General features: G+C 48.6%; 1 protein-coding gene across 5 annotated transcripts in view; it reads right to left on the reverse strand.

The window, feature by feature from the left end:
- NTNG1 (netrin G1) overlaps positions 1–26,388 on the reverse strand; it is a 222,192-nt gene that overhangs the window by 64,025 nt on the left and 131,779 nt on the right. For all 5 annotated transcript variants that reach the window (XM_036344264.1, XM_036344260.1, XM_036344261.1 and 2 more), the window contains exon 4: positions 3,783–3,955. In XM_036344264.1, the coding sequence (XP_036200157.1) occupies positions 3,783–3,955 (173 nt within the window). The remainder of the gene's footprint in view (positions 1–3,782; positions 3,956–26,388) is intronic.

Genomic DNA, 26,388 nt, shown 5'->3' on the forward strand with positions numbered 1-26,388 from the left:
GTTAGGATAGTGGACAGCATTTTTCAAAATTTCTTGGCCATTTAATACTTTTTAAAAAATATATTTTATTGATTTTTTTACAGAGAGGAAGGGAGAAGGATAGAGAGTTAGAAACATCGATGAGAGAGAAACATCTATCAGCTGCCTCCTGCACACCCACTACTGGGGATGTGCCTGCAACCAAGGTACATGCCCTTGACCGGAATCGAACCTGGGACCCTTCAGTCTACAAGCCGACGCTCTATCCACTGAGCCAAACCGGTTAGGGCAAATTCTTTTAAGGGTCATAGAACACAGTATGGAAAGCAGTTTGGTAAAATTATATTACTAGAGGCCAGATGCACGAAATTCATATAAGGGGCTCGGCCCTTGTAGCCCTGGCTTCGTCCAGAAGGTTGTCGGGAAGTTTGTCTGGTCTAATTAGCATATTATGCTTTTATTATTATAGACCTTTCCTAGAGTGATAGTTTCTAAGGTTGATTATTACGTTTGCAGCATCTCTATGTAGAAAAATATTGTGTGTTATTCTACGGGGATTAGAATTGAAAGAGGTGCTACTTAATTCTTTTATTCATGAGCTGGTCAGTGAGCCTCAAGAGAATCTGGACGCAGTTGCTGTGGACTCAGAAGCTAGAAGAAGTAACATTCAAAACAGAATTCCCTCAGAAACAGCATGAAGATCAATAGGGAAAAGGAGAGAGATGTCTTACCGATAAAACATCATTTCTACCCATTTCTGTAAAGAAATAAGGGGAAGATTTCGATGCGCACATCCAGGGATTACCCAGCATGGGTGTCACCCCCAAGTCACCGAGAAGTTGATGCTGAGGGGACGGAGGCCATGGCCACTTCTTTTTTACTTCTTAGGTTTTACATTTTTGAATTAGGATATGGCATCTCCTAAGCGTCCCTCCTCGAGAGCTGACTTGTAATTCACCAAATGGAGTCACAGGTCTCTGTGTGTGTGTGTGTGGGGGGGGGGGTGGTTTGAGGGAGGGCTGCGTGCGCACGTGTCCGCGAGCTCATGTATGCACATGCATAAGAAAAAGCCACTATACAGTGAGAATCAGAACAGCGCTACAAGTCCTGTGCTTGACTTTAAATTCCCACACTAAAAAAATGAGAGCAATTTCCTGGGCAAGCAACCAGGTAAGAGACGTGAACATCGTACCACCCGGAAAAAGGAGTTAATGATGCTAACCTGGACAGGAAAGGAAACTGGGGCCAGTGCAATTCTTTCTCTATTTAAAAAGAAAAAGAAGGTGGTTGGAAAGGCAGAGACACTCCTATTGATGCTAAGAAATAAGCGTGATAACAATGAAAACTGTCCTCCGACAGGGACAAGCCTGCGTAGGAAAAGAAGCCAAAAGATGAACTTAGTTTGAATACTCAGCGGTGGCAGGTGTCACGCCCGCACGTTGCTGCATTAGCTTATTCAGTTCTCTCGAATGCCCGGGGACAGGCGCCGCCCTGATCCCCACAGTCCAGGCGGGGAAGCCGAGGGTTGGAGAGGTTCGAGGTCACACGGCTAGTGAATGGACGGACCGGTGTGGGGTCCTGGAGCCCGTGCGTGCTGGGCCACCGGAGTGCTGCCTTTCACCCATGGGCACATTGCAGCACCGTCTGATATGGCAGAGAGTTCAGGTAAGGGGTTGGCGCCATTGTGAGAAGTTTCCATCGCAAGACAAGACCATCGTAGGTAAGCTCTAGGATCTTTAATCCGATTTCCTGCACGTTGAGAATTGAAACATTCGTCCAACCTCCTTGGCCACCGTGCCCACCTGTCGCCTTCCTATTTTACAGAGATGGGGGAGAGTCCAACAGTCTATGGAAGGACAGGAAAAGGGGAGAGGGGGATGGCCAATGGAGTCGCCGAGGAAACGCGGAGGAGGGTGCGTTCCTGGGGCCAGGGAGTGGGCGGACGTTCTGCAATAATCAAACGACGCGGGTGTGCAGTCGCTCCCACGGAGAACGGAACAAGACGTTCATTTCTATGAAAAGCGTGGCTGCCACCAGGAGGTTTCCCCAGTGCGATCGTCTTGAAACAGACAGACGTGGAGGCACCGTTACAGGTAGAAGAACAGGGCCCTGCTAGCATGGGAGCCAACGGCTTGGACAGCAGCGTGCCCAGCCGCCCTTCTGGTGGCCTGGACACGTTGGCCTGCCCCGCGGGCCCGCCGGGATGCCCGCCAGTGATGGTGAACTTGACTTTCTTCCGTCCTGTCTCACTGAAGACGCGGCAGACGCTGAGAATGAAATCGGAGCCATTTTCACTGTGGGGAGCTTTTAAACTCAATTTGACGACCGTGGCGATGGGGATGCTTAGATAGCCGGCCACTGGGCAGCAGAACAAATAAGCTCGGGGTTCCTTCGGAATTCATGAGCGATGGCCCGCGGCGACCCAGGAACGCCCGGGAGAGGCTCAGTTAATAAAATCCCCCTGAAAAATCAACATTTCTGCCCAACGGGGTTTTGTGTATTAATTTCAGGAGCTGGATGGCCATTTTTCCCTTTAACACAGAGAGAAACCGAATCCCCTTATACGGAGAGATTTTTTCCTCTGCTTCATAGAAATTTCATCATCATTTCATGCCCCCACCCTCCATGGCTTGTTATTGAGCTCATTGCTCTTACGTCTACCTTGATAGGGCCCTGGGGCCGGTGGTACTGGTTTTAGGTTTTGGCTTCTCCCAGCTGTGGCTTTGAGGCTCCTGGGAACATTCCCTGCCTTGCACGGAGCAGGTGGCTTTGTGAGTGTTCCTGCTCTTGTAGCTTCGTCTCACCTGGGTGGGTGTAGGCTCAACCTCACCCCTCCTCTGCTTTTGAAAAATGGCAACTCTGGGCTTGTGCAAGTGGCTAAGCTAAGGGGCCCATTCCTGGGATTGGGCGAATCGTCTGGAAGTGATGACTTCTCTCCTTGAGTGTGTCACAGCGTGGTTTTAGGGGGGCACACGCAAGTGGTGACGGGGCACCCCCCAGGGGTCCTGTAAACACAGGGAATGCCTCGCTCTTTTCACAGGGACACAAACATTTCTTTTCTCATTGTGGCCCTCGCACGCCTACCGTCACTCTCTTTATCTAAACCAGGGGTGGGGAACCTTTTTCCTGCCAAGGACCATTTGGATATTTATCACATCATTCCCCGGCCATTCAAAATCATCAGCTTAAAAATTAGCCTGTTCTATTTGGTCAAACATTTAGTTAACTCACCCCTAATGCCTTGGCAGGGCCAGACCAAATGATTTCACCGGCCTTATATGGCCCGCGGGCTGGACGCTCCCCATCCCTGTTCTAAAGGGCGGCTCTGCTAACAGGACCCAGGCCTCAGGTAACATCTCAACCACGGGGGTTTGGGAAAAGCCAATTATTTCAATGGACAAAGTTGGGCTGCGGCTAAAATCGGAGAGGGAAGCATTTCTGAACAAAGCGTCTCTCAGGTCACCCAGCGTGAGAAACGACTGCAAATATTTAGAAACTTTCCCAGAAGTTATTTATGGTTCACATCGACTTAGAGTTTGAATGTCTTTGTTATTTTTATAGGAAACTAATTTGGGGGAGGAGAAAGCACCTGTTTCACCCACTCAGAAAAAACATTCCTCCTGCGATTTCCATCATTTCCCAGCCCACGGGATGTGAACACCGGCAGACGGAAACGAACACGACCCAGCGCTGACATGTGCTTAAAAGTGGGGGGACAGGGACGGGAGCCTCGGCTGCGCTTCGGACAGGAACAGCAGCCGCTCGTCGCGCACAAAAGCGGGGGTGAGGAGCGAGCTACTCACAGGTGTTGGCGGTGCCCTTGGGGATGGGGAGGTACGAGCCTGGGCTCCAAGGCCGGCCCTGGTAGTTCTTCTTGCATTTCCCACAGTCGGGCCCTGTGGTGTTGTGCTCACACTCACAGGTCAGTTTGCTGTTGTCGTACACGCACACCGTGGCGTGGAGGTTACATTTGCACCTGGGCAGAGGAGAGACAAGAGGTCATTGTCAGTGAGGCTGGCCTGGTGGTCACCGAGCCTTTTCCCACCTGTGTCACCTGGTTGTGGCTCCAGTGCCACCTACAGGCTCCAGGGGAAAAGGCGGATTTGCAGCAAGTGCCCTGGGGGTGGGTAGGTGGGGCTCTGACACAGCCTGTCCTCACACCCCACTGGAAGGAATGCTAATCCCAGCTGGTGGGGTCCATTCCTGGGGCCTGAAGCTCCTGAGACCATCCTGCTCCAAAACCAAGGGATCCCCCTCCCCCACCCCCTGCAGGTACCCACACTACGGCCACACCTCAGCGGTTCTGCTGGGATACCATCAAATCTATGACAATTGCGTGTGGGTTGGAACAGTGTTCTGCTCTGTTCTCCCTGAAACCAGAGGACAGTTCTTTTTGTTTATTTTTTAAAGAATATATTTTTATTGATTTCTGAGAGGAAGGGAGAGGGAGAGAGAGATAGAAACATCAATGATGCCAGAGAACCATGGATTGCCTGCCTCCTGCAGGCCCCACCCTGGGGACCAAGCCTGCAACCCGGGCATGTGCCCTTGACTGGAATCGAACCCGGGACCTTTCAGTCCGCAGGCCGAAGCTCTATCCACTGAGCCAGCCCAGCTTGGACAATTCTTATTTGCTTAAAAAGAAAGACAACCATATGACAGTGAGCTAGTCCAATTTATGTCCTGGAGCCCCCAGGGTTCCATCAGCTGCTCTCACGCCTAGGACCACATCGCCCATCAGAAGTGTTTCCCACCGAGGCCCTGAACCAGCCTGAGTGTCGGTCCTCAGCTGCCCCTCTCACGGCCAATGCGCTCATCACAAAGGAGTCTCAGAGCCGGGTCACCCGGCTCAGAGAAAAGGTGCTTGTGTCCTAGCAAGCCTAAGCCTAGCCGTGGCAGTGGTTTGGGGTCCTTAGCCGAGGCCTCGCCTTCGGTGCCTTTGTGTGAGGCTATGATATATGAGAGGCCACAACAGAATCTGCAGTTTCCACAGAAATACATCCCCGCATGCAACGTCTTCGACTGCAAAACTGCAAAGGCCAACTTGATGTCTGTTGAGGGAGCAGGTTATAAATGGTAACTCCCCAAGCACGGGCCTTATTCTCTAGAGAGTTAAAGCCTAGGTTGATGGCATGACCTTGAGTGGAGGTCAGAGCAATGTATGCAGGAAGGGGTGTGTCACTCAAAGGAGAGAACCAGGACACCCCAGCCGGGGGGTCGAGGACCAAGATCTGTCACAGTCAGAACTGAAAATGTTTCTCTGTGTGCGTGTATTTTTAAATATGTTTTTATTGATTTATAGAGAAAGAGGGAGAAGGATAGAGATATAGCAACACTGCTGAGAGAGAGAAACATCATCAATTGGCTGCCTCCCCTCCCCACACTGGGGATCGAGCCCGCAACCCGGACTTGTGCCCTGACAAGGAATTGAACCAGTGACCTCTTGGTTCATGGGTTGACACCCAACCACTGAACCACATCAGCCGGGCTGTGTGTGTTTTTAAACTAGTCTGGCCTATTCCAGGATCCAGGATGAAAATATAGAAAGAAAGCCAAGTTTCATAAAGACAAAGAAATATGGTGGTGTTTTCCATTTGCTGTCTCCTGTGGCAGATGTCGTGGATTGGGCAAAGAAGCAATACTCTTTCTGAGGGAGGAAAATGAGATTCTTCAACAAGGGGTGTTGGTTTCCCTAGTGCAGGGGTGGGCAACCCCTGGCACGTGTGCCAGACATGGCACGCAGGTAACTTTTCCTGGCACGCGAAACCCTCTCTTATAATCTTCCATTTACAATTTTTTTCTTAATATTGACTTTTTTATTTTTCAGATAAATTCAGTGTAGGTACATCTTAGATAAATAAATAATTTTACATAACAAGTTATCTTAAAGACCATAGACATGGATTGACGAGAGAGGGGAAGGGCAATTTCTATGCCTCTGCCTTAACTCTCCCTGCCTTCCTAGATCCGACCAGTGTTTTGGTTTCATCCACATACGCTTGTGAATCTTTGTTCTCAGGGATGAATTTTGTTAAGTCTCGTAACAGGAGTAGCCTGATGGATGAAAGTAGTAGCTCCTGCATATCTCTGAAGGTCACGAAATATAAACCTGATGTAAAATCTCTGTCATCAGTGATGCAGCAGCAAAAGTCCCACTGATAATATCAAACGGAGTCATAAAGTTACCTGTCGGACTATCAGTGTACATGTATACATTAAAAAATAAATGTATTTTTCATCATCAGATACTGTGTTTTTGTTGCTCGAATGAATTTTATTTCTTCAAGGTTCTTCACATACGTACACCTTAAGAGATTTCAAGTAGGTGTAACATGTTCTCAAAATATTAGGGTTGGCACGCAGAATTTTGAGTCAGAGATTTTGCTGATTTTGGCACACACTCACAAAAAGGTTGCCCACCCCTGCCCTAGTGTCTGTCAGTGGCTGAGGCTCTCTCTTCTGCGCTGACGACCTGTTTGGAACACTGACCCACACTCACGGCAAGGAAGCAAGGGATGGCTACGACCATTCCTGACAGCGGCTGGGCTCGCTTCTGACTGACAGCCAAGGGCACCCGCTTTCCCCGGGGACGAGCCTCAGTTTCCTCTGGGCTCTACTAGAATTTGTGGCCCTTGTAGCTACACCCTGCCGTCTGTCGAGTCATCGATGGTGATAAGCTCTAAGGCTACTATTCCAACACCTATTCAACAGACACATAAACAGAACCTCCGAAAATGGACATGAGTACCATCTTTGGAAAAGAGAAGAGAAACATTGTTCAGTGAAGAGAACTAGAGGGTGTTTCATTATGAGCCGGGTCTTGTAACAATCCTCTCTGTGCGGGGAGTGGCTTGTGCTAAGCTGCCTATGAAAGGAGCTTTCTCCTCCCAACACCAGCACCTTTATTTATGGGTGTGTTTACACATGGAAGATGTTAGAGACCCAAGTGGTGGAAGCACCAGCTTTACTGACTTAGCACCCTCTCCGGTGTTAGAAATTCCAAATGAGGAAATGAACAGTGAGACCCCTCCCCGCCCACCCCCCACCCCCCCACCCCCCCTTCAGCAAAGAATAGGCTGGTTTCATGTGTGAAGATCAAGAACGCAATAATAATAAGTTGGATGATATATCTTGTTACTGTTAATACTTTCATATGTGTAGTCACTCTGAGATGCAGGCAATTTCCATCCTAAAGACTTCATATTCACTGAGAAAATAGTCTTTGAATAACAAAAGGAGGCGAAAAAAGAATAGATGAATGTTTAGTGGGTCATCTTCACCTGTCCAAAAGCTTATTAATCATTCGAGTCTCAACTCAATTCATGACTCTCTCTGATCTCTTCTGCCTACTCTAGACACCCTGCTATCTACCTTTCTGATTTCCTTCAATGCTTCAATGATTGTTGCTTAAGACTCTGTGCTTTTAAACTTTTTACTCGTTGGCATAAATCTCTCCCATCTTAATGTGTGCATGTCAGGTGAAACATCCACTTTGTACCTGGTCTTTCCCATTTACCTCTTCAACGTTTTCCTCTCTCTTCTTGAGTTTCCTACACTTGCGGTCTCTGTTTTCTCATCTTCTCATCTTGCTCTTTCCAACTATCAAAGCCTCTCTTGCCAAGTTCATCCACAGCCCTGGTCCGGGTGTCTCAGCTGGTTGGAGCATCATCCCATACACCAAAAGGTTTCAGGATCAATTCCCTGTCAGGGCACATGCCTACGTTTCAGTTTGATCACCCATTGGGGCACAAACAGGAGGCAACCGATTGATGTTTCTTTCTCCCTCTCTCTCCCTCTCTCTCTCTTTTCTTTCCTCTCTCTAAAAATCAATTAAAAAAAACAAACAAATCCTTGGGTGAGGATTTAAAAAAAAAGATCATCCACAACCTCCTTGTTGAAAACCCAATGGATGTTTTCCCTGCCTCAAGGGCATCTAACCCACAGACCATTCCCTTTTCCCTGCCTCAAGGGCATCTTACCCACAGACCATTCCCTTTTCCCTGCCTCAAGGGCATCTTACCCACAGACCATTCCCTTTTCCCTGCCTCAAGGACATCTTACCCACAGACCATTCCCTTTTCCCTGCCTCAAGGGCATCTTACCCACAGACCATTCCCTTTTCCCTGCCTCAAGGGCATCTTACCCACAGACCATTCCCTTTTCCCTGCCTCAAGGGCATCTTACCCACAGACCATTCCCTTTTCCCTGCCTCAAGGACATCTTACCCACAGACCATTCCCTTTTCCCTGCCTCAAGGGCATCTTACCCACAGACCATTCCCTTTTCCCTGCCTCAAGGGCATCTTACCCACAGACCATTCCCTTTTCCCTGCCTCAAGGGCATCTAACCCACAGACCATTCCCTTTTCCCTGCCTCAAGGACATCTTACCCACAGACCATTCCCTTTTCCCTGCCTCAAGGGCATCTTACCCACAGACCATTCCCTTTTCCCTGCCTCAAGGGCATCTTACCCACAGACCATTCCCTTTTCCCTGCCTCAAGGGCATCTTACCCACAGACCATTCCCTTTTCCCTGCTGGATTCTTGGTCTGCTTCCAGAACCCTCTTCTCCTGTGTGTTCTCTTCTCAGGCCCAGTTACGATTCTGGCCCAGCAAGGTCGGCCTAAGTGACTCTCCTTGGGCACCCGTATCCAGGTTGTCCCTTCAGTTTCCTCTGTGGTCCTTAACTGCCTTTGCGTTAGAGGCGATTAAAAGCAAACTTGCATTGATTTTTGCTCCCAGAAAAAAAAATAGACATATGCAAAATAAGCTCACACATTTGAAGACAGTTCAGGAGATCCAGAGGCTCTGTGTTACCCACAGAGATCCAGGGAACCCCTTCCTCACCCTCCATCATCACCAGGTAAGGATTATCTGACTGACGTGTTGGTAAGTCCTGGGTCTCCCTCTCCGCTCTCACTCCTGGGCATCTCAGACTCCACATATCCCCATCACATGCTTTGGCTTTCCTCTCCCACCTAGTCCTCCTCCCGTGGGTTCCGTCTCAGCAAACGGCATCACCTTCCAATCAGTTGGTCAAGAATGACTCCTTCCCTCCCTTTCCTACCACATCTCATTGTCAGCACTCAGCCTCTCCACAGGTTCTGAGATGCCTCCTCCTGACAGCTCTCAGATCCACCTGGTTCTGGCCACCACCACTTCCCTAGTTGAGATCAGCAGCATCATCTTGGATCTGGTTCATCGCGATGGCTCCTAAACAGAGCTTACTGCCTCCAGTCATGCTACTCTCTCACCCAATCTCAACACAACAGTCCAAACCACCGTTTACTCAAAAATATGTGGGTCAACCTGGCTTAGAACCATAGAAAGATTTCCCATTATTCTCAGAATAGAGTCCACGCTCTACAACATGGTCTACAAGTTCCCTGGGAGTCTACGTCTTCTCCCACTGGAATGCCTTTCCCACATGCTCCCCTGATGCGGGCAAGGCCGGTCACGTGATAAGGCCCTCAATGTCCTACTACAGACGTGGGTTGTATTGTCACTGTGAGCTCCTGGGAGCAGCAGTCCTGTCTGCCTGATTTACCACAACATCCCTAGCATGTGTCAAGTGCTGGCGCATAAGTACTCAGAAAATATTTGACCAATAAACAGCTGGGCAGAGCACTGCTTGGACACCAGTGCAGACTGTAACTTCAGCAGCAAATCCGGGCCATCTGTCCTCAGTCACTCTGTGGTCTGCTGTCCTAGGGCTGAGCACGTGAAAGTGGACATCGAGGTGCCCCCACGCTGGCCCGTATTTGGAAATGACCCCCTTTCATTTTCTACAGCTCAGTGTATTCTCATCAGCCATGCCAGTCAGACACTGAATCCTCCCTGTGGAACCCCTGCCCGGCTGGCTTTTCATCCCCTAGGGAAAGATGGATTTCACAATGCCGGGCAATTGCTCTCCATTCCCAGGGGTCATGACCTCCAGCCTTGTGATTTCCCAGACACCTGCTGGGCTCTGACAGATTCATTATCCACTTCCACGGCCCCCCAGCTCCCACCTCTAGCAGCACCTTAGCGGGGAGGGACGATACCAGTGGAGACCTAGCGGACTTTGCTAGAGGAGAAATGCACATTTATCTGTTGCTCTGGGGAGCACAGCCTACTCACCAACTCTGATGACACACCCAACTTGCACCAAGATGCCGCCCACAGAACTCACCACCTTGCTTATACCTGGGAGATCCACTTGTGTGTAAGTGACAAAGTGAACACGCTGTCAAATACGGGCACTGCTGAGAGGGACTTAAACAAAGTGAGCCTGCCCTCGCCAGTATGGCTCAGTGGATAGAGCGTCAAACTGCAGACTGAAGGGTCCCGGGTTTGATTCTAGTCAAGGGCACGTGCCTGGGTTTCAGGTTCGATCCCCAGTAAGGGGTGTGCAGGAGGCAGCCTATCCTTGATTCTCTCTCACCATTAATGTTTCTATCTCTCCCTCTCCCTTCCTCTCTGAAATCAATACAAAAATATTGTAAACAAAGTAAGCGCTAATTTGCGATGCGATGGGCTGCAGCGTGCTCCTGCCCCACCCAGGTCCGCACCCCTGTGCTTCAGTGACCAGCTGGCATGAGTCAGTTTAATCTCGCTTGTGAGAAGGCCCCAGCACGGAGGTCTGTGCACCTGCCAGTCGGTATGAAATAAACCGGTACCGCCTGCCTGTTGTTGTTTTTTTAAATTACATAACTGAATATATTTACCCTGGGACGCATGTGATCCGCCCGCCTCTCCTGGAGTTCCAGGTGTGCAGATAGCACCTGGGAGTTGCCTTTCGGAGGCGCTGAGACAAAGGAGTTTGGAAGGGGCTTTTTCCGGAGCAGAAGCGAGGGAAGCCAGGCTTCTGCATTGGGTCCGGGCTGGCGCTGCCCTGAGCCAGAGGAGGAGTGACATGCGGGGGGTGAAGGTCACGCAGCTCAGCCCCTCCAGACAGGGAGGAGGCCCCCAGCAACGTGCTCACGGGGCACAGATGAGATATTATTATATAGTTTCATTTAATGAAGATTTTCCCTTAACGAGCCCTCCCCCCGCCAGGGTATACATTTCAGGTGCTACAGGACCTGAGTCAACCTCCCTTTGCCCCCCTTCCCCACTCCCCCGGAATTGGATCAGCACTCAGTACACAAATGCGTCTAGAAGACAAGTCAGCAGGAACATCAGGGCTTTGCTGAGGTCCTTCTACAAAGATGCTGCATTACAAATGCCTCTCACATTCCTTTTTCTGCCTTGGCATCCCCCGACCTTCCTCTTTGCGCTCTGACCCGTGGAGATGTAGTTTCCAGCTCAAGGCATGATTTGAAATGGGAGACGGGCATCCCTGTCACTTAGAGATTATGAGTCGGGGATGCCAGACACAGGCAGCTGGGGTTCAAATCCAGTTCAGATCCAGGTGGACGGTGTTAGTGAGCACGAGCGTGGGACCTGGGCTTCGGACGACCCCCGCTGCAGGCAGGGCAGCGGGCCAGCCCGGGGGCCTCCCTCCCGGCTGCAAGCAGGGAGAATGCATTCCTACCTTGCTTCTGGCATTCCATGCAGCCCCTCTTACGCACCCCTGAGCTTACCTCTGGGACCCGGCATTGACTCAATCTAACACATTAAGCGCCTTGTCAGTCACTGGTGACTGACACTATACTTTCCGTCCAGAAGACAAAACAGGCTGGGCGCTTAACGTGTTCTAAGCAATGACCTGACACCATCTTACAGCCGAAGCCCAGATCTGCAGATGTCCAATGGGCCTGGTTTCATCCTGACCCCACCAGGGCTCCGACCTTTCCAGGATTCCGCCACCCTTTCCTCCACTGATCGAACCCGGACTCTGACAGCAGTCGCCACTGGGAAGCAAACATTCTTTCAAAAGATGTATTTTGATAAACTCTGCAATGGCCCGGGCTCAATGGCAAATAGGTATCTGCTTATGACATAAGTTTTGGAAGGCAGCCGCACACTCACAGACCAACCAGGAGGCTGGCCACCCTCCGTGTGTTGGGATCCTGTCTTATGAGAAGCACTCGGGAGAGAAGGGGCATCAGGGCTCTAGGCAGCCACCCCCAAATCTTGGGGCGGTGTGCCCACACTCTGGAGCGCATGCGTCCAGGGCACATGGAGAACCCAACGCGGGCCCTGGTGGGCTTTCCTCTCCTGGGCTCTGCTCTCGGAAGAATTATTTTTGAAAACTGATCTAGGCCTATTTTTTTTTTTCTTTTTTGGAAGCAGAGAAATGTAGTTAGTTACACAGTTTTCTCTAAAAATAAAAACTGATCTTAATCAGTTCTCCACGGACACTGGGATCTTATGATCTTTTCTTAACTATATAAGGCCCTTGGTTTGCTCACAAAATTGATGGAATGAGGACCAGAAAGCCTTCTTGTACAGCTGAGCAATAAATGACCTAGAGATCCTTATGGCACTTTTAAAACCCTCTAAAAGGCCCATTTAAACTTTACTTGAAACCCTAAACTTGCCCAGAGCGAAGCATCAGATGGCATGATTCACTAAATGGCTGGATCTTTTAGGTAATATGAAACGTAGCCCTTTTTCCATCGCTCGGCCCTGCCCGGGAGACGGGAGTACCAGGACCATCAAATATAAATGGGAGTGTATAAATCTGAGAGGACGCACGTACGAGACAGACGCAGGTCTAGGATCGCGCGCTCTGAACCGCTCCCCGCACTGGCCAGGAGTCTGCTTAGACAAGAGGGGCCTGGCATGGAAGACGGATTTAACGAGACAACGATCGCTATCCGGACGGCCACTGCTCTCGGCCCAAGCGATCCATCTGAACATCGGGATGCAAAGAGCTCGTTGCATGAAAACGAAACGAATCCAAAGCCAATGAGTAATGACTAGATGGCCCTCGATGCTCACTCTCGAGGCACGGCGAACTTGTCTATTCTAGTTCTTTCTGAGGAGACAGGAAATTGAAGAGTTTCCAGCCCCAGAAATACTAAGGATCACAGTGCATGGTTCCAGAATCTGTAAGAGAGACGGGGCACATGGTGTTAGGAGTGCGGATTATGGGACAAAGGGCTTGAGTTCAAGGTCTAGCTCTACCACAAACCTGCTGGGTGGCCCCCTTGGAGCCTCTGTCTCCTCACCTATACTTTGGACCACTATTAGCACCTCGGCTACGGGATGGCTACACAGACTGGATGAAACAGGCCATGTAAAGGTCACATCACAGAGTCGGGTAGATAGGAAGTAGGCAGTAAATGGTAGTGATCACTATAGGGCAGTGGTTCTCAACCTTCTGGCCCTTTCAATACAGTTCCTCATGTTGTGACCCAACCATAAAATTATTTTCGTTGCTACTTCATAACTGTAATGTTGCTACTGTTATGAATCATAATGTAAATATCTGATATGCAGGATGGTCTTAGGCGACTCCTGTGAAAGGGTTGTTTGACCGCCAAAGGGGTCGCGACCCACAGGTTGAGAACCACTGCTATAGGGAGAGATATCGGAACTTCATGGCTTGGCTGTTTGAAAGTCCTTCATACATTCCCTCCCTTCTTGCCCTCCTCTAACACATGTGGGGGGCTGTGATGCTCACTCCCCCAGCCTTCCCTGCTCTAGGGTTGGCCGTGCTCTGCAGTTCTGACCACATGACCTGCACAGAGACGTCACGAACAGTTTTGAACCAGGACAGCTCACATGGGATCATTCCTTTGGTCCTATGCCTTTTCCTCCTATTTTTTTCTCTTGTCTGGGATCCAGATGGAAATGCTCACGGGACTCCAGGCTTGGCAGCCATGAGCATGGAGGCTCCGCTGCGTGATGGGTCGGCGGGAGGCTGGAGAGAACCGAGGCCTGGCGATGACCTCCTCACTGTCTGAGCCCAGCCTGTGGCCCTCCCGTGTGCCCGCGAGCTCCCACCTGTTCAACACAGGCAGCTTTCCCGCTTTGGAAAACCATCCATGTACTCCTGATCTAAGAAGCAATCGCAAAAATCGTGGTGTATTCACGCTCTGTTCACATGGACTCCTCCATCCCGTGGTTTACCGTAACCAACGGCTAAGTTAAATTTCTCTTCTGGTTTTTCTTTTTATAGAGAAAAACAAACCCCACTTCAGTGAAGTCTTTCATCTATTTTCTGAAAGTTTCCAGTTGGATGTGCACCCAACCATGATACCTCACAGGGTACTTCCTTGGATTAAGAAATACGCCTCCCTTGGTATTCTCCAAGAAGCCGGGACAACAGAAACAGGGCAGGCACAGGCCTGAAGCTCCCTGTGCTCCGGGAAGCCGGGCCTGCGACCCGGAGTAGCTGACGCTACAGAATTCCTTCCGAGGCGAGACTGGCGGGTGCGTTTCTGAGCTCCCATAAATATGCATATGGTCGTCTTTCACAAAGGTCTGATTCCTTCCAATGGTTGTATTAGAGTCGGATTAAAAATGAATCAGACTGAAGGTATAGCTTGATGACTGGGCTGCATGTTGAATCTGTACAAAAGCACACACGACAGCAACCTGATTCTGTACTTTGACTTTTCGCTACAAAATCTGAGAGAGACACTGAATTAGGCTCCCCTGGGCGGTACGGAACATTGGGGGAATAGCTTCCTCCTCATTCCCCCTTCTCTGAGAAGTACAATGACACCCCGTAGAGAAGAGTACACCTCGAGAAGTCTTTGTTTCCCCCCCTTATTTGGTTGCTACTTTTGTTAAGAAGCCTTGGAAAAGCTGAAGTGTGTAATTTGGACACGATTTAAACTTTCAGATTCTGAACCCAATATGCAAAATGCTGTTGACCCCTACACACCTCCAGAGAGGTAGGGAGCGAGGATGCATCAGCTGAAACGAAGGTGGAAGATTCTGGAAGTCTTAAGGCCCACGAGGCATGCACACAGAGATGAAGCGACCGGGGCTGGGACGGTACCTGCCCCAGGGCCATCTGGGGCCTGGAGGTGTCCCCTCCCCTGCGGTCCAGCCTGGAGATCAGCTGGGTGCTGACCCCAATGGGAATGGCCTCTGGGGCAGGCGGGGCTGCAAATAGCAGATGCCGACTGCGCTGCGGCCGTTTAATCCGCGGGCCAGGAGGAAAGGTCAATTACCTCACTTAGAGGGATGAGAGGCCGCAGTAAAAGTCAAATAGATGCGCGTTAGACAGCGCAGCTCAGGCATGGAAATGAGGCTTCTCCGGCGGCTCACATGGATGCGCCGGGAAAGGCAGGAGCTTGCAGACAAAGAGGAAGACAGAGGCTGGCGGCGAGGCTGCCCGCGGGGCGCCCCCTGTCCCCGAGGAGCCTGTGTGGGTCTGCGCAGTCACCCTGATGGCTGTCAGGACCCTGCCCGGAAGCCAGCAGGTGCCAGGCGGAGCCGGAGACACAGGTGCTGTGCCAGCCTCCGTCTCTAGCCCGTCTTCTCCCGGAGCCGGCAGCGCCTTGGCCTTTTCTCCTTCCCCGACAGCCCACTGTGGTCCTGACCTTGACCTTGGCCCGGCACCCAGCTCGGCTCTCCTGTCTGGGTGCATCCGGGGACCCAGCCTCATCCCCAGTTCCTGGGGCTGTGACTCTTCAGTCCAAAGCTGTTTGCCTGCTGTACATCCGTCAGATCCCAATCTCCACTTTTAACCAGGACCGACCTGCACCCACGTGGCTAGTGCCTGGTGGAGGGCTGGATTAGGAGGCTGACCCTGGCTAGCTCACCCTGGTCACGTCCAGGACCGGCCGGGAGGGGTGCCCTCTCCTAAAGCGACCGCCTGGCTGTGTCTCTGGAAGTGTCTTCTCCCCAGCCACGCCCTCTCAGAACCACCCTGAAGGGGGAGGCGGAATGAAGACAGCAGACATGGGAAAAGGGGCAAAAAGCAACCAGGCAACAGAAAAATCCCCCAAGAACCCTGGAAGTCATGGAGATACGGCGACAGAACACAGGGCGCCCTACACTAGGTTGGGAAGATGTTCCAGCCATTTTTATTTAAAGATCTAAGTACAGGGTAGCCAGTAGGCTAGGGACTAGTGAAAGGCCTATCTGCTGTCATCTATCTATCTATCTATCTATCTATCTATCTATCTATCTATCATCTATCTATCATCCATCTATTTATCTATCTATTTATCTATCTATCATCTATCCATCATCTATCATCTATCTATTATCTATCTGTCTATCATCTATCTATCCATCATCTATCTATGTATCCATGTATCTATCTATCATCTATCATCCATCTATCATCTATCTATCTATCTATCTATCTATCTATCTATCTATCTATCTATCATCTATCTATCCACCTATCATCTATCTATCTATCTATCTATCTATCTACCTACCTATCTATCTATTTATCTATCATCTATCTATTATCTATATATCTACCTATCTATCATCTTATTGTCCCCAGCATGGGTCACTTCATCTCTGTGTTCATGGATCGTGGGCCATTAAGACTTCCTGAATCTTCCACCTTAGTTTCACCTAACGTATCCTCACTCCCTACCTCTCTGGTAGTGTTTAGGCATCAACAGTATTTTTCAAATTTGGTTTAAAATCTGAAAGTTTAAAGTTTGAAAGTTTAAAATCATGTCATTCATATACATATATACATCATATGCCACCAATATATATACTGGTGGCATAATTGCCTGTTTTACAAATATGAGAAAAATTGCCTTTCTCTAAGACTACCATTGCCTTTCCAGGCTCGATCCTGATGCAACAAAAAATCGACACGTACCACGATCGTCTAGGGCAGTGGTTCTCAACCTTCTGGCCCTTTAAATACAGTTCTTCATGTTGTGACCCAACCATAACATTATTTTCGTTGCTACTTCATAACTGTCATGTTGCTACTGTTATGAATCGTCATGTAAATATCTGATATGCAGGATGGTCTCAGGCGACCCCTGTGAAAGGGTCATTCGACAGCCAAAGGGGTCGCGACCCACAGGTTGAGAACCGCTGGTCTAGGGTTTAAGAATCACACGGGAGGGGGAGCGCGGGGGGGGGGGGGTTCCCGGGGGTTAATCTGACCGCAGCCACGCATGGAGTTTGTTAGGCCAAACGATGCCCGTTCACTCAACAACAGTTCGCTGGGTGTGTGAAGTGAACTGGGCCCGCTGGCGTCCGGCCCTCAGGAGGCTCAGCGCCCCTCTTCAGGATTCTCCAACCCACATGTTTCTACATCCCGTCTCCATCCTTAGGGTCCTTTATGGGGAAAAAAATCTATTGGGGGCAAATATGAGGATCTACACTTCTTATTAGCGGCAGACGCTGGTTTAGAATGCCCAAGTCTCCATTCAGGATGCGGCCCCATTTTCCAATTATATCTGAAAGGAGTAGTGATTTATCATATGGCTTAATGCCATTAAACATTTATTGAGCTCCCAGAGTGTGCAAGGCATTGTTCCCGCTTAGCAGCCCCACGTAAAAGAAGACTAATGAATACAGGCGTGTTCCATAGATCAAGCAAGCAATATACATTTTAAGAAATTTATAAATATTTAATCAAGGTGTTCTACAGTCACTCTGACAGAGAATCCTAAGCATCTTGGATTGCTAACATTGGAGTCTAAATCACAATGGGAAGGTCTACAGCTTTTGTGGACAAAGTGAATAGAAAACATCGCGAAATAAACATTTCAACATGATTCCATACCCTGTCTCCTAAATTTCTCAGAAAGGGATTAAAGATCAGAGAACATCTTCCATCCCCAATAGACGAGATGATTTAATTCTGCATCATTTAAATCTAGATAGAAAATGTGGAAGATTTCATATTATCCCACTAGCTTCTATGTTAATAACTTGGAAGGGATCTGGAGTCTGACTTTATCCTTTCATCCTGAATGCCTTTAAATATGAAAACACACACACACTCACACACACACACTTACAGAAATGGGAGCCTTTGTCTACAGGTCTATAACTCTATTGGGTTGGCATTTTGTGGCTCTTTGAACATCCTCCTTGACTCTAACCCCTTTTGTCCTAAAGTTAATTTTAGCTGCACATTTCCAGGTCTCTGGGGAGACGGAGCCATAACAAACTTCGCTTTGAGACAGATTTTGGGGTCTACATTTAAGTAAAGATGCCCTGACATCTGTTCAGGCTCCATCCTAAGGAAGTCCTTCTATGATGGGAGTGGTGAACCTCGACTTCTGACTTCCGTTCTATCCAACTGGTATACCCTGCACCTGTCTCCCCACTGTGAGAGGGAACAATTTTGTGTGTGGGAGGTCTAAAGTGACATCATGGAGGGACCTGGAGAGTATTATGCTGAGTGAAATAAGCCAGTTAGAGAAAGACAAGTATCACATGATCTCACTCATATGTGGAATCTAATGAACCAAATAAACTGATGATCAAAAACAGATCCAGAAACATAGAAGCATGAATAGACTATTGAACCTCAGAGGGAAGGCAGAGGAGGGAAGGTGGAAAGAGATCAACCAATGAACTTGTATGCATATATGCATAACCCTTGGACACAGACAATGGGGTGGTGAGAGGGAGGGGGTGGGGACGGCAGCAGGCTGGAAGAGGTTAATGGGGGGAAAAGGAGGACCTCTATAATACTTTCAACAATAAAGGTTAAAAAAAATTGCAGAGCTTAAAATACCACCTGAGTGGACATGGTTGCAATACCATTCAAAAATGTCCCCTAACTCTCCACCGCAATTGTATTTCCCCAGTAACAGAGCCACCCAGGTGAGCTGTTACAGACCTGTGCCAACTGCTGCTGTGGCAAGGAGCAGACACAAGTTCCAGAGCGTTTATCTGTCACTGGCTTACTGGCCGAGGCGAAGTAGGCAAGGCACATGGACACAGCGGGGAACGTGGTACATTTCTGAACGGAAAGAACAATGACTTTCTGTTGAGCTGTTTGCTGCCGCTGGAGAAACAGCAGAGGTTAATTTCACGCTGTATAATAAAGCTTTGAAAGAAGGGAAAATAAAATAAGGCTTGGGCCTTACCACCGTGGTGCGCTAAGAATCTGCCTCCCCCAAGCAAAACAAACTCAGCGTCATTTTAAGACCTTTAAAATAGATTTTAAATTCTTACGCGTGCAGGTCCTGAGGGATTATGTTAAGTTGTTCTTACAAATCATATCTCGTGCCAAGTGGCATATAGGAAAAATATGCAAAAATATGATTATGTTTCATTGAAGATTCTGTCTATTCCATATGATGGCTGAATTTGAATTTTTATATTTATAGACATCATTACATCACATATGGTAAGTGACTGTAAAATATGCATTTATAAAAATTATATGGGTTTACCTATATGCAAATCAGTAAAGATACTCATGTGTATAATTTTTAAAATCATCATTGAACGCCTCAAAAATGGGGCTGGAATCCAGTTGTTTCTTTTGTTTATTATTGTTAATCCTCACCTGAGGATATTTTTCCCATTGATTTTTAGAGAGGGTGGAAAGGAGAGTCGGGGGGAGGGAGGGAGGGGGAGAGAGAGAGAGAGAAACATCGATGTGAGAGGGAGAGAGACATCAATTGTTGCCTCCTGCACATGTCCTGACCGGGGCCGGGGACTGAACATGCAACCCAGGCAGTGCCCTTGACTGGGAATCGAACATGAGACCCTTCGGTGCTTGGGCCGGCGCTTTAACCATTGAGCCACACTGACCAGGGGCAGTTGTTTCCATAAGTGATCGAGTGCCAAGAAAGATGACTGTGCACCATCATCGGTGGCCTTCTGGCTATGTTTCATTGGTAGGAATCATCACTTTTTTTGGACAATTCCTAATACAATTCCATTTAAGTCACCAGCCATAACAGAAATGTTAAGAAAGGTGGAGGAACTTAAAAAAAACACCTGAAAGATCTTGAAATCCTCAGCTTCCCCTATGCTATTTCTGTGTGAAATGAAACCAGCACCGTCTGCCTTGTGCTTGACAGTTTACTGAGTGTTTCCACAGCTATTCCGTGGTTAAGCTTCACCGCAACGGGGATTTCACAGATGACGTAGGCGTCTCCGAGGCCTAGGGGACCGCAACCCCCTCGCTGAGCAGCGGGGAGGGCGCCCCACCTGGGTCTTCAGCCCCCAAGTGCTCCCCTCGGCACCACCGCACCCCATGCTGTCAGCTTGGGCTCTGCACGCGCTAGGATAATGACAGACGCGTTCATCCTCCTGCTTAGATCCTGCTTAGCCAGCGTGCTGGCTACAAAGAGAATTAACTCACGGACACCGGCCTCCCGGGACAGCAGCAGCAGAACTGCATAGCGCCTCCCATAGCCAGCCAGGGTTAGGCAGCGACAGGCCCCAACAGCCACACCACCTGGTCTGCGCCACTGACGCCAAACAGTGAACAAAAGGTCTCATGTCCTAACTCGCCTATGCTGCCTGCAGGTCACCTGGAATCCCACCCTTCCAGGCATTCCTTTGGGTGAGATACACCCGCCCCTTTTATTTATTTATTTATTTATTTATTTATTATTATTATTAAAAATATATTTTTATTGATTTCAGAGAGGAGGGGAGAGGGAGAGACAGAAACATCAATGATGAGAATCATTGATCAGCTGCCTCCTGCACGCCCCCTCCTGGGGATCAAGCCCACAACCCAGGCCTGTGCCCTTGACCCTTCAGTCTGCAGGCCCACGCTCCATCCACTGAGCCAAATGGGCTAGGGCTACCCACCCTTTTAAAAAGCATTTCTGTGATTGCGATGGAAACATCATGGCGCACAGGCTTGGGAAACTGTCCGAGAGAGCTCTGCGGAGAGGGGGTGGGTTTTGGGGTTGGGAGCCTGGGGGGTGCCCGAGGCGTTCCCGGCTGCGGGCTGGGTGAGTATGAGGACGCTCTCCCTAACCTGTTCCGGGCTCTCCCCGTCCCCGTCCCTGTACCTGTCCGTCACTCTAAAGCAGCCTGTTCGCGCCGAGGGCTGCACAGACCCTGTCAGTCACACTCCGAGCCCGGAGCCGCGATGCTAACTGGGGAAGTCTCGGGGAGCGTCCTCAGCGCGGACACGGAGCCTGTCTGCCTGGGTAGCCGGGTCCATGCAGCTTTCTCCCGGGAGGAGTCATGTCCCGAGTGTCAGAAGTGACATCAGCTTTCAGCAGCTTTCAACAGGAAGGGAGGTGTGGCACCCAGGAAAAGGTTTGCTTTCTCAGACCATTTTGCCTTCTTTAAATTTTTTTTGAGCTGTGAACTTCCCATGGCCATGTGCTTTCCTTGCAGCGGTTCCCAACCTGTGGGTCGCGACCCCTTTCGTGGTCGAACGACCCTTTCACAGGGGTCGCCTAAGACCATCCTGCATATCAGATATTTACATGACGATTCATGACAGTACCAACATGACAGTTATGAAGTAGCAATGAAAATAATTTCATGGTTGGGTCACAACGTGAGGAACTGTATTTAAAGGGCCAGAAGGTTGAGAACCACTGCTCTAAAGGGATGTAATGCATGAGTTAAAAGAGTGACACAGAAGTCCCATTAGCAGCAGACGTCTGTGTCATAGATATTGATCAGTAACAAAATAAAGGGTCTTAAGCCCGCTTTTGCATAATCACAGGAACAAAAATGGAACCAATTTTGGGCGCAAAGCAGCAAATACTCAGTGACTGGCGAACGGATAATCGGAAGCAGTGTCTCGAAGCAGTTTGGGCCGGGGGCCACGCATTAGGACTCTCTGTGCCATAAACAGAGCTAGCGAGGACTCTGCACATAGTGGGTGCTCAATGAATGTTTCCTACCCTGTGGGTTGGCTGAGCAGATGAAGGGTGCAGATTACAATTTCGAGAGTATTACTTAATTCTGCAAACCTTTTAAGAAATTAAAATAAGCTAAAATATGAATGAACTACTTATGAGGTAGAATTATCCATTCATCACCAGAGACATCAGATGACTTGATTTCCTTGCTGCAGGTCCCCCCGGGGCTTCCCCTCGCCCAAGCAATCTGGCACTTGTTCAGGTCTCCTCCCCCAGCGTCTGTCACTTCCCCTGGAGTACCCCGCACCGCTCTACTTCCTGCTTTTCTCAGGGCCTCGCACTTGCCATTCATTCCTCTTGGCACGCTCTCCCTCCAGACTTTCACATGGCTCACTCCTCCCCATCACTTCACTCCTGCTCTGCTATCCTGCCCTCAGAGAAGCCTTCTCAGACACTCCTACGGTAGCTGTCCTCTCATTCTTTTTTCCTTACCCTAATCTATTTTTCTTTATAGTATGTATCACTGCGCAATATGACAAAATGGCCCTCGCCGGTTTGGCTCAGTGGACAGAGCACCAGCCTGCGGACTGAAGGGTCCCGGGTCCGATTCCGGTCAAGGGCATGTACCTTGGTTGCAGGCTCCTCCCTCTGGTTAGGGCGTGTGCAGGAGGCAACCAATCGATGTGTTTCTCTCACATGGATATTTCTCTCTGTTTTTCCCTCTCTCTTTCACTCTCTCTAAAAAAACAAACGAACAAAAAATCAATGGAAAAATATCCTCGGGTGAGCATTTAAAAAACCCCCAAAATGTATTGTTTTGCTAATGTCACCTTTATCAAGAAGGTTTGATGACATAAACTTAAAAAATACAGGCAAACACTAAGCAACAGACTTCCGCTCTAGATGCCTTTAAGGACATCCGTGATTCCCAGGAAGAGGCCGAGTTATCAGCATTAAGAGGCGTTTGGAAGAGGCCGATTCCAGGCCTCGTGGAGGACTTTGAGGCTTCAGGACCTCAGTGGAGGAGCGACCGCAGATGTGGAGGGAACAGCACGAGAACCAGAGTCAAGATGGGACTGAACCGCTGCATCTCGTGCTAGAACTTGAATGGCGAGGAGCTGCTCCTTGTGGCTGAGCAGGAAAGTGGTTCCTGAGATGGAATCTAGTCTCATTCAAGTGCTGGGAAGGCTGCTGAGATGACAGCAGAGGGTTTAGAACATGACACGCACTCAGCTGTGAGGCGGGGGCACGGCTGGAGAGGACTGGCCCCGGTTTTGAAAGGAGGTCGCTGGGGGTAAGCTGCTCTCCAACCGCGGCACATGCTACAGAGAGGTCCTGAGTGAGAGGAAGAGTCCACCCATGAGGCAAACCTCGTGGCTGTCTTCCTTTAAGGAACTGCCACCCCCGCCTTCAGCCTTCACCAACCTGATCAGCCGGCAGCTATCGGCATCCAGGCAAGACCAGGCTCAGATGACGGTTAGCATTGTTAAGCAATAACATATTTTTTTAAATGAAGAGATGGACATTGTTTTTCTTAGACATTATACTGTGGCGTGCTTAAGAGACTACAGTATAGTACAGGCATCTCTTTTATATGCACCGGGAAACCAAAACATGTGTGTGACTGGCATCACCGCGATATTCGCTTTATTGTGGCGGTCTGGACCCGGCATCACCTCTGACGTATTCCGGGAGCTCATATTGAGGCGCTCCAGGAATCAACAGAGTATATTTTTCTCCCAAGCACCTTTCCCCCCACAAAGATTAAAATACTCATCCCCTTTGATATTTACTTTCGGATTTTGCATAATCTTGCACTTAAAAACCTCTCTCTATTGCATTCTTAGGACTTGTAACATGTTCTCAGTGTCTAAAATGGAGTTCACAATAAGAGCTCATTTTAAGTTCTATATATTCAAAATCTTCGTCATGTATCTGAATGGAAGAATGAATTATTTGTGAGTAGTCAGAAATTTCAAAGGAGTCATTGGGCTTACAGAGTAGAGTAGGATGTAAGGCGATGGATTCTGCAGTTGGGAGTTTCTAAATGTTCCTGAATTATGGGAAGCAGATGCAATTTCAATATTCTATCTAACGAAATGACTTCATCTATATTTCAAATGTTTCCGATCAATATTCCCCTTTATTTTGTATCAACTCACCATTCTAACCGCATATAATTCAAACGCTAAGGACCGGCTACCCCGTTAAAAATCATTTACAGTTGTCACTGTGAAAAACAAATTGTTAAATACCATGGAGAAAAGCAATATGTTTATATTTTTATGTTAAAAATACACCCTCCCCCCCCCCCCCCCGCCCCAGTTTTTCTCCTTCTCTGTTAGCTTTTAAAGGCAGATTCTCCACTTTCTTTCAACATTAACTTGTGATTCAGGCTTTCTGGTCATTTCTCAACTCTTTCTATCAGATATGTCAAGGAAAGGATGAAATGACTTCACTTTTTAAGGGACTATGAAATGCCTGTGAAAGAAATAAAAATGAACATCTGGCCAAGGTTATACATCTGATAGAGATTCTTTAGCTCACGACTTTGCCAAACAGATATTAGGACTAAGGTGTCCAGAAAAGATGTTACAAACACGAATCGTTTTTAGCTTTTCTTTCCTTTCTCAGCTCACTGCAGGTCTGCCCTTCTCCTCTGGCCCATTAAGACATAAATTTAGGGATTTGTTGTTGATATTATGGCTCAGTGAGGTCGACTTGCTGTAATGGATGGCCCTCACATACTGCAGGTGGTGCTCTCTCACCTGGAGAAGGAACCCACACCGGCCACTGTGGCTGCGACTCTGACTGGGGGGACCAGCCAGTGAAGACATTTGCAAATCCTGATCGTTGGCCTGAGAAGTGTTGCTTGGTTCGGAATTGCTGGTATCGGCCCAGATGGACTGAGGCCACGCAACACCCTCCAGAAGGAGCCTTTTCTGCGTATTCCCAGAGGCCCGACATATATTTCCTAATAACTTGACGCCCTTCAAAAACAGCCCAACTCTTCCTGGGGAGGTTTCTTCCCAATTCATTAATTGTTCAGGAAACCTCTGCTGAGAACATCCGCTCTACCAGGTACAGCAGGTCAGTGTTCCCCAATCTTGACTGCATGTTCACATTTCCAAAAGGGCTTTTAAAAGATGCCCATGTCAGCCCCACGCCAGGTACGTAGGCACTGGGTACGATCGTAAGTGGAACCAGGACTGGGAGACACTTTCTAGGCACCGAAAGGTGAATAGAACAAAGGTGAGTAGAACAGACTCTCTGACTTTCGTGAAGGAAATGGCCCACAGTATTTAACAGGACTCTAGTTTCTACCGCTACAACAGTCCAGAACACACTAGGACCTTCTTACAACACCAGCGCTAAAAACACTTGATCAACGCTTTGGAGACGGCAAAAGAAAGTCCAATAGGCATCAGGAATAAACCCTGAAACCATGTAAACACTGAATCTGTGTGGGAATAACTGAGTTCTGTGGCCTGGAGCGTGGGGGTGGGGGTGGGGGTGGAGTTAGACTGGTACCGAGACAAGACCATGAGCCAAGTGGGTCCAAGACCAACCTAATAAAGACGAAATGCAGGAGTGGTCAGGTCTTGTGGGAAAAGGTAAATTGATTGGTGTGTGCCCACATACACATGCTCATACCCACACCCACACGCCCCATAAATGCTCCAGAATAAGTCAGCAAGGGACGTTCTTTTTCTTGGCTTGGCTCTAAGTAGCAGTTAAGCCAAGAAATATCTCTGGTTGTTTTTGGTCACTGCCCAGCCCTCAGGGGCCCCCGGGTTTGAATATACCTGATGTGCATGGTCCTGAGAACGTTACGGTATAAGTCATAACTTTAACTAGACTTGGGGCTATGTTGCCCCAGGTGCCTGAAAGAAAAACATAGATTGAGGACTATCAATGAGGAGAATAACCAAAAATCACAAAGCTCGCAGGAAATAAACCCCCTATAAGAGAATCAGTGGGAAAGCTAAAAGCCAATCAAACAAACAAACAAACAAAAAACCCCAAACATGCAAAGGCTGCAGAAATTGGAATAATCAGATCAAATACAAAATGAATATGTAGCCTCAAGAAAGAAAGAGAAAAGTGAAACACAAGTGGGAAATAAGAGACTATTAAAAATCACCAGGTAGATTTGAAAAAAAACACAACAAAACAAACCTGACACAACAACAGAAATAAAACTCTACTCATTGAAGTAAAAAAATTCAGTGAGAGTTTGATAGCAAGAGAAACCCAGTATAACTCAGATAGAGCATTGCATAGCAACAGGAAAGGGTGCATGCGATCCTTGAATTCTTCCAAGAACCCTTGCGGCCAGTTAATATTCTCACATTACTGAGGTGGAAAATAGAGCTCAGAGACCCAGCCTTTGCCCAAGTGACAGAGAGAGCAGATGATGGAGAAGTGGATTTGAACCCAGTCTGGCTGCCGACAAAGATGGCCACTAGGCCATACGGAGCGCTTCCCGCTGGTTCTGTCTTATTCTTTTCCATTCCTCTCTCCCTTTCCTCACTCACAGCTGCTACAGCTGCTTCTGCCTCACTGGTTCCCTGGGTCAGTCCACCCCTAAAGAAAAGAACTTTTATTTTCTCAAGGAAAAAAAAAAAAGAGAGGATGGCAGGGATAGGGGCACCCAGGGTGAACGGCTGTGTTTTGAACTCCTACTATGTGCAGGTTCTTTGTAAGTGCAGAGGCAGGGAAATCCTGGCTGTACGGGCGCAAGATGAAAGACTTAGTGAAGCAATGTGGACGAAGGGTTAAATCAAGA

This window comes from Myotis myotis, unplaced genomic scaffold, assembly GCF_014108235.1.
Source record: "Myotis myotis isolate mMyoMyo1 unplaced genomic scaffold, mMyoMyo1.p scaffold_m19_p_18, whole genome shotgun sequence".
Lineage (NCBI taxonomy): Eukaryota > Metazoa > Chordata > Mammalia > Chiroptera > Vespertilionidae > Myotis > Myotis myotis.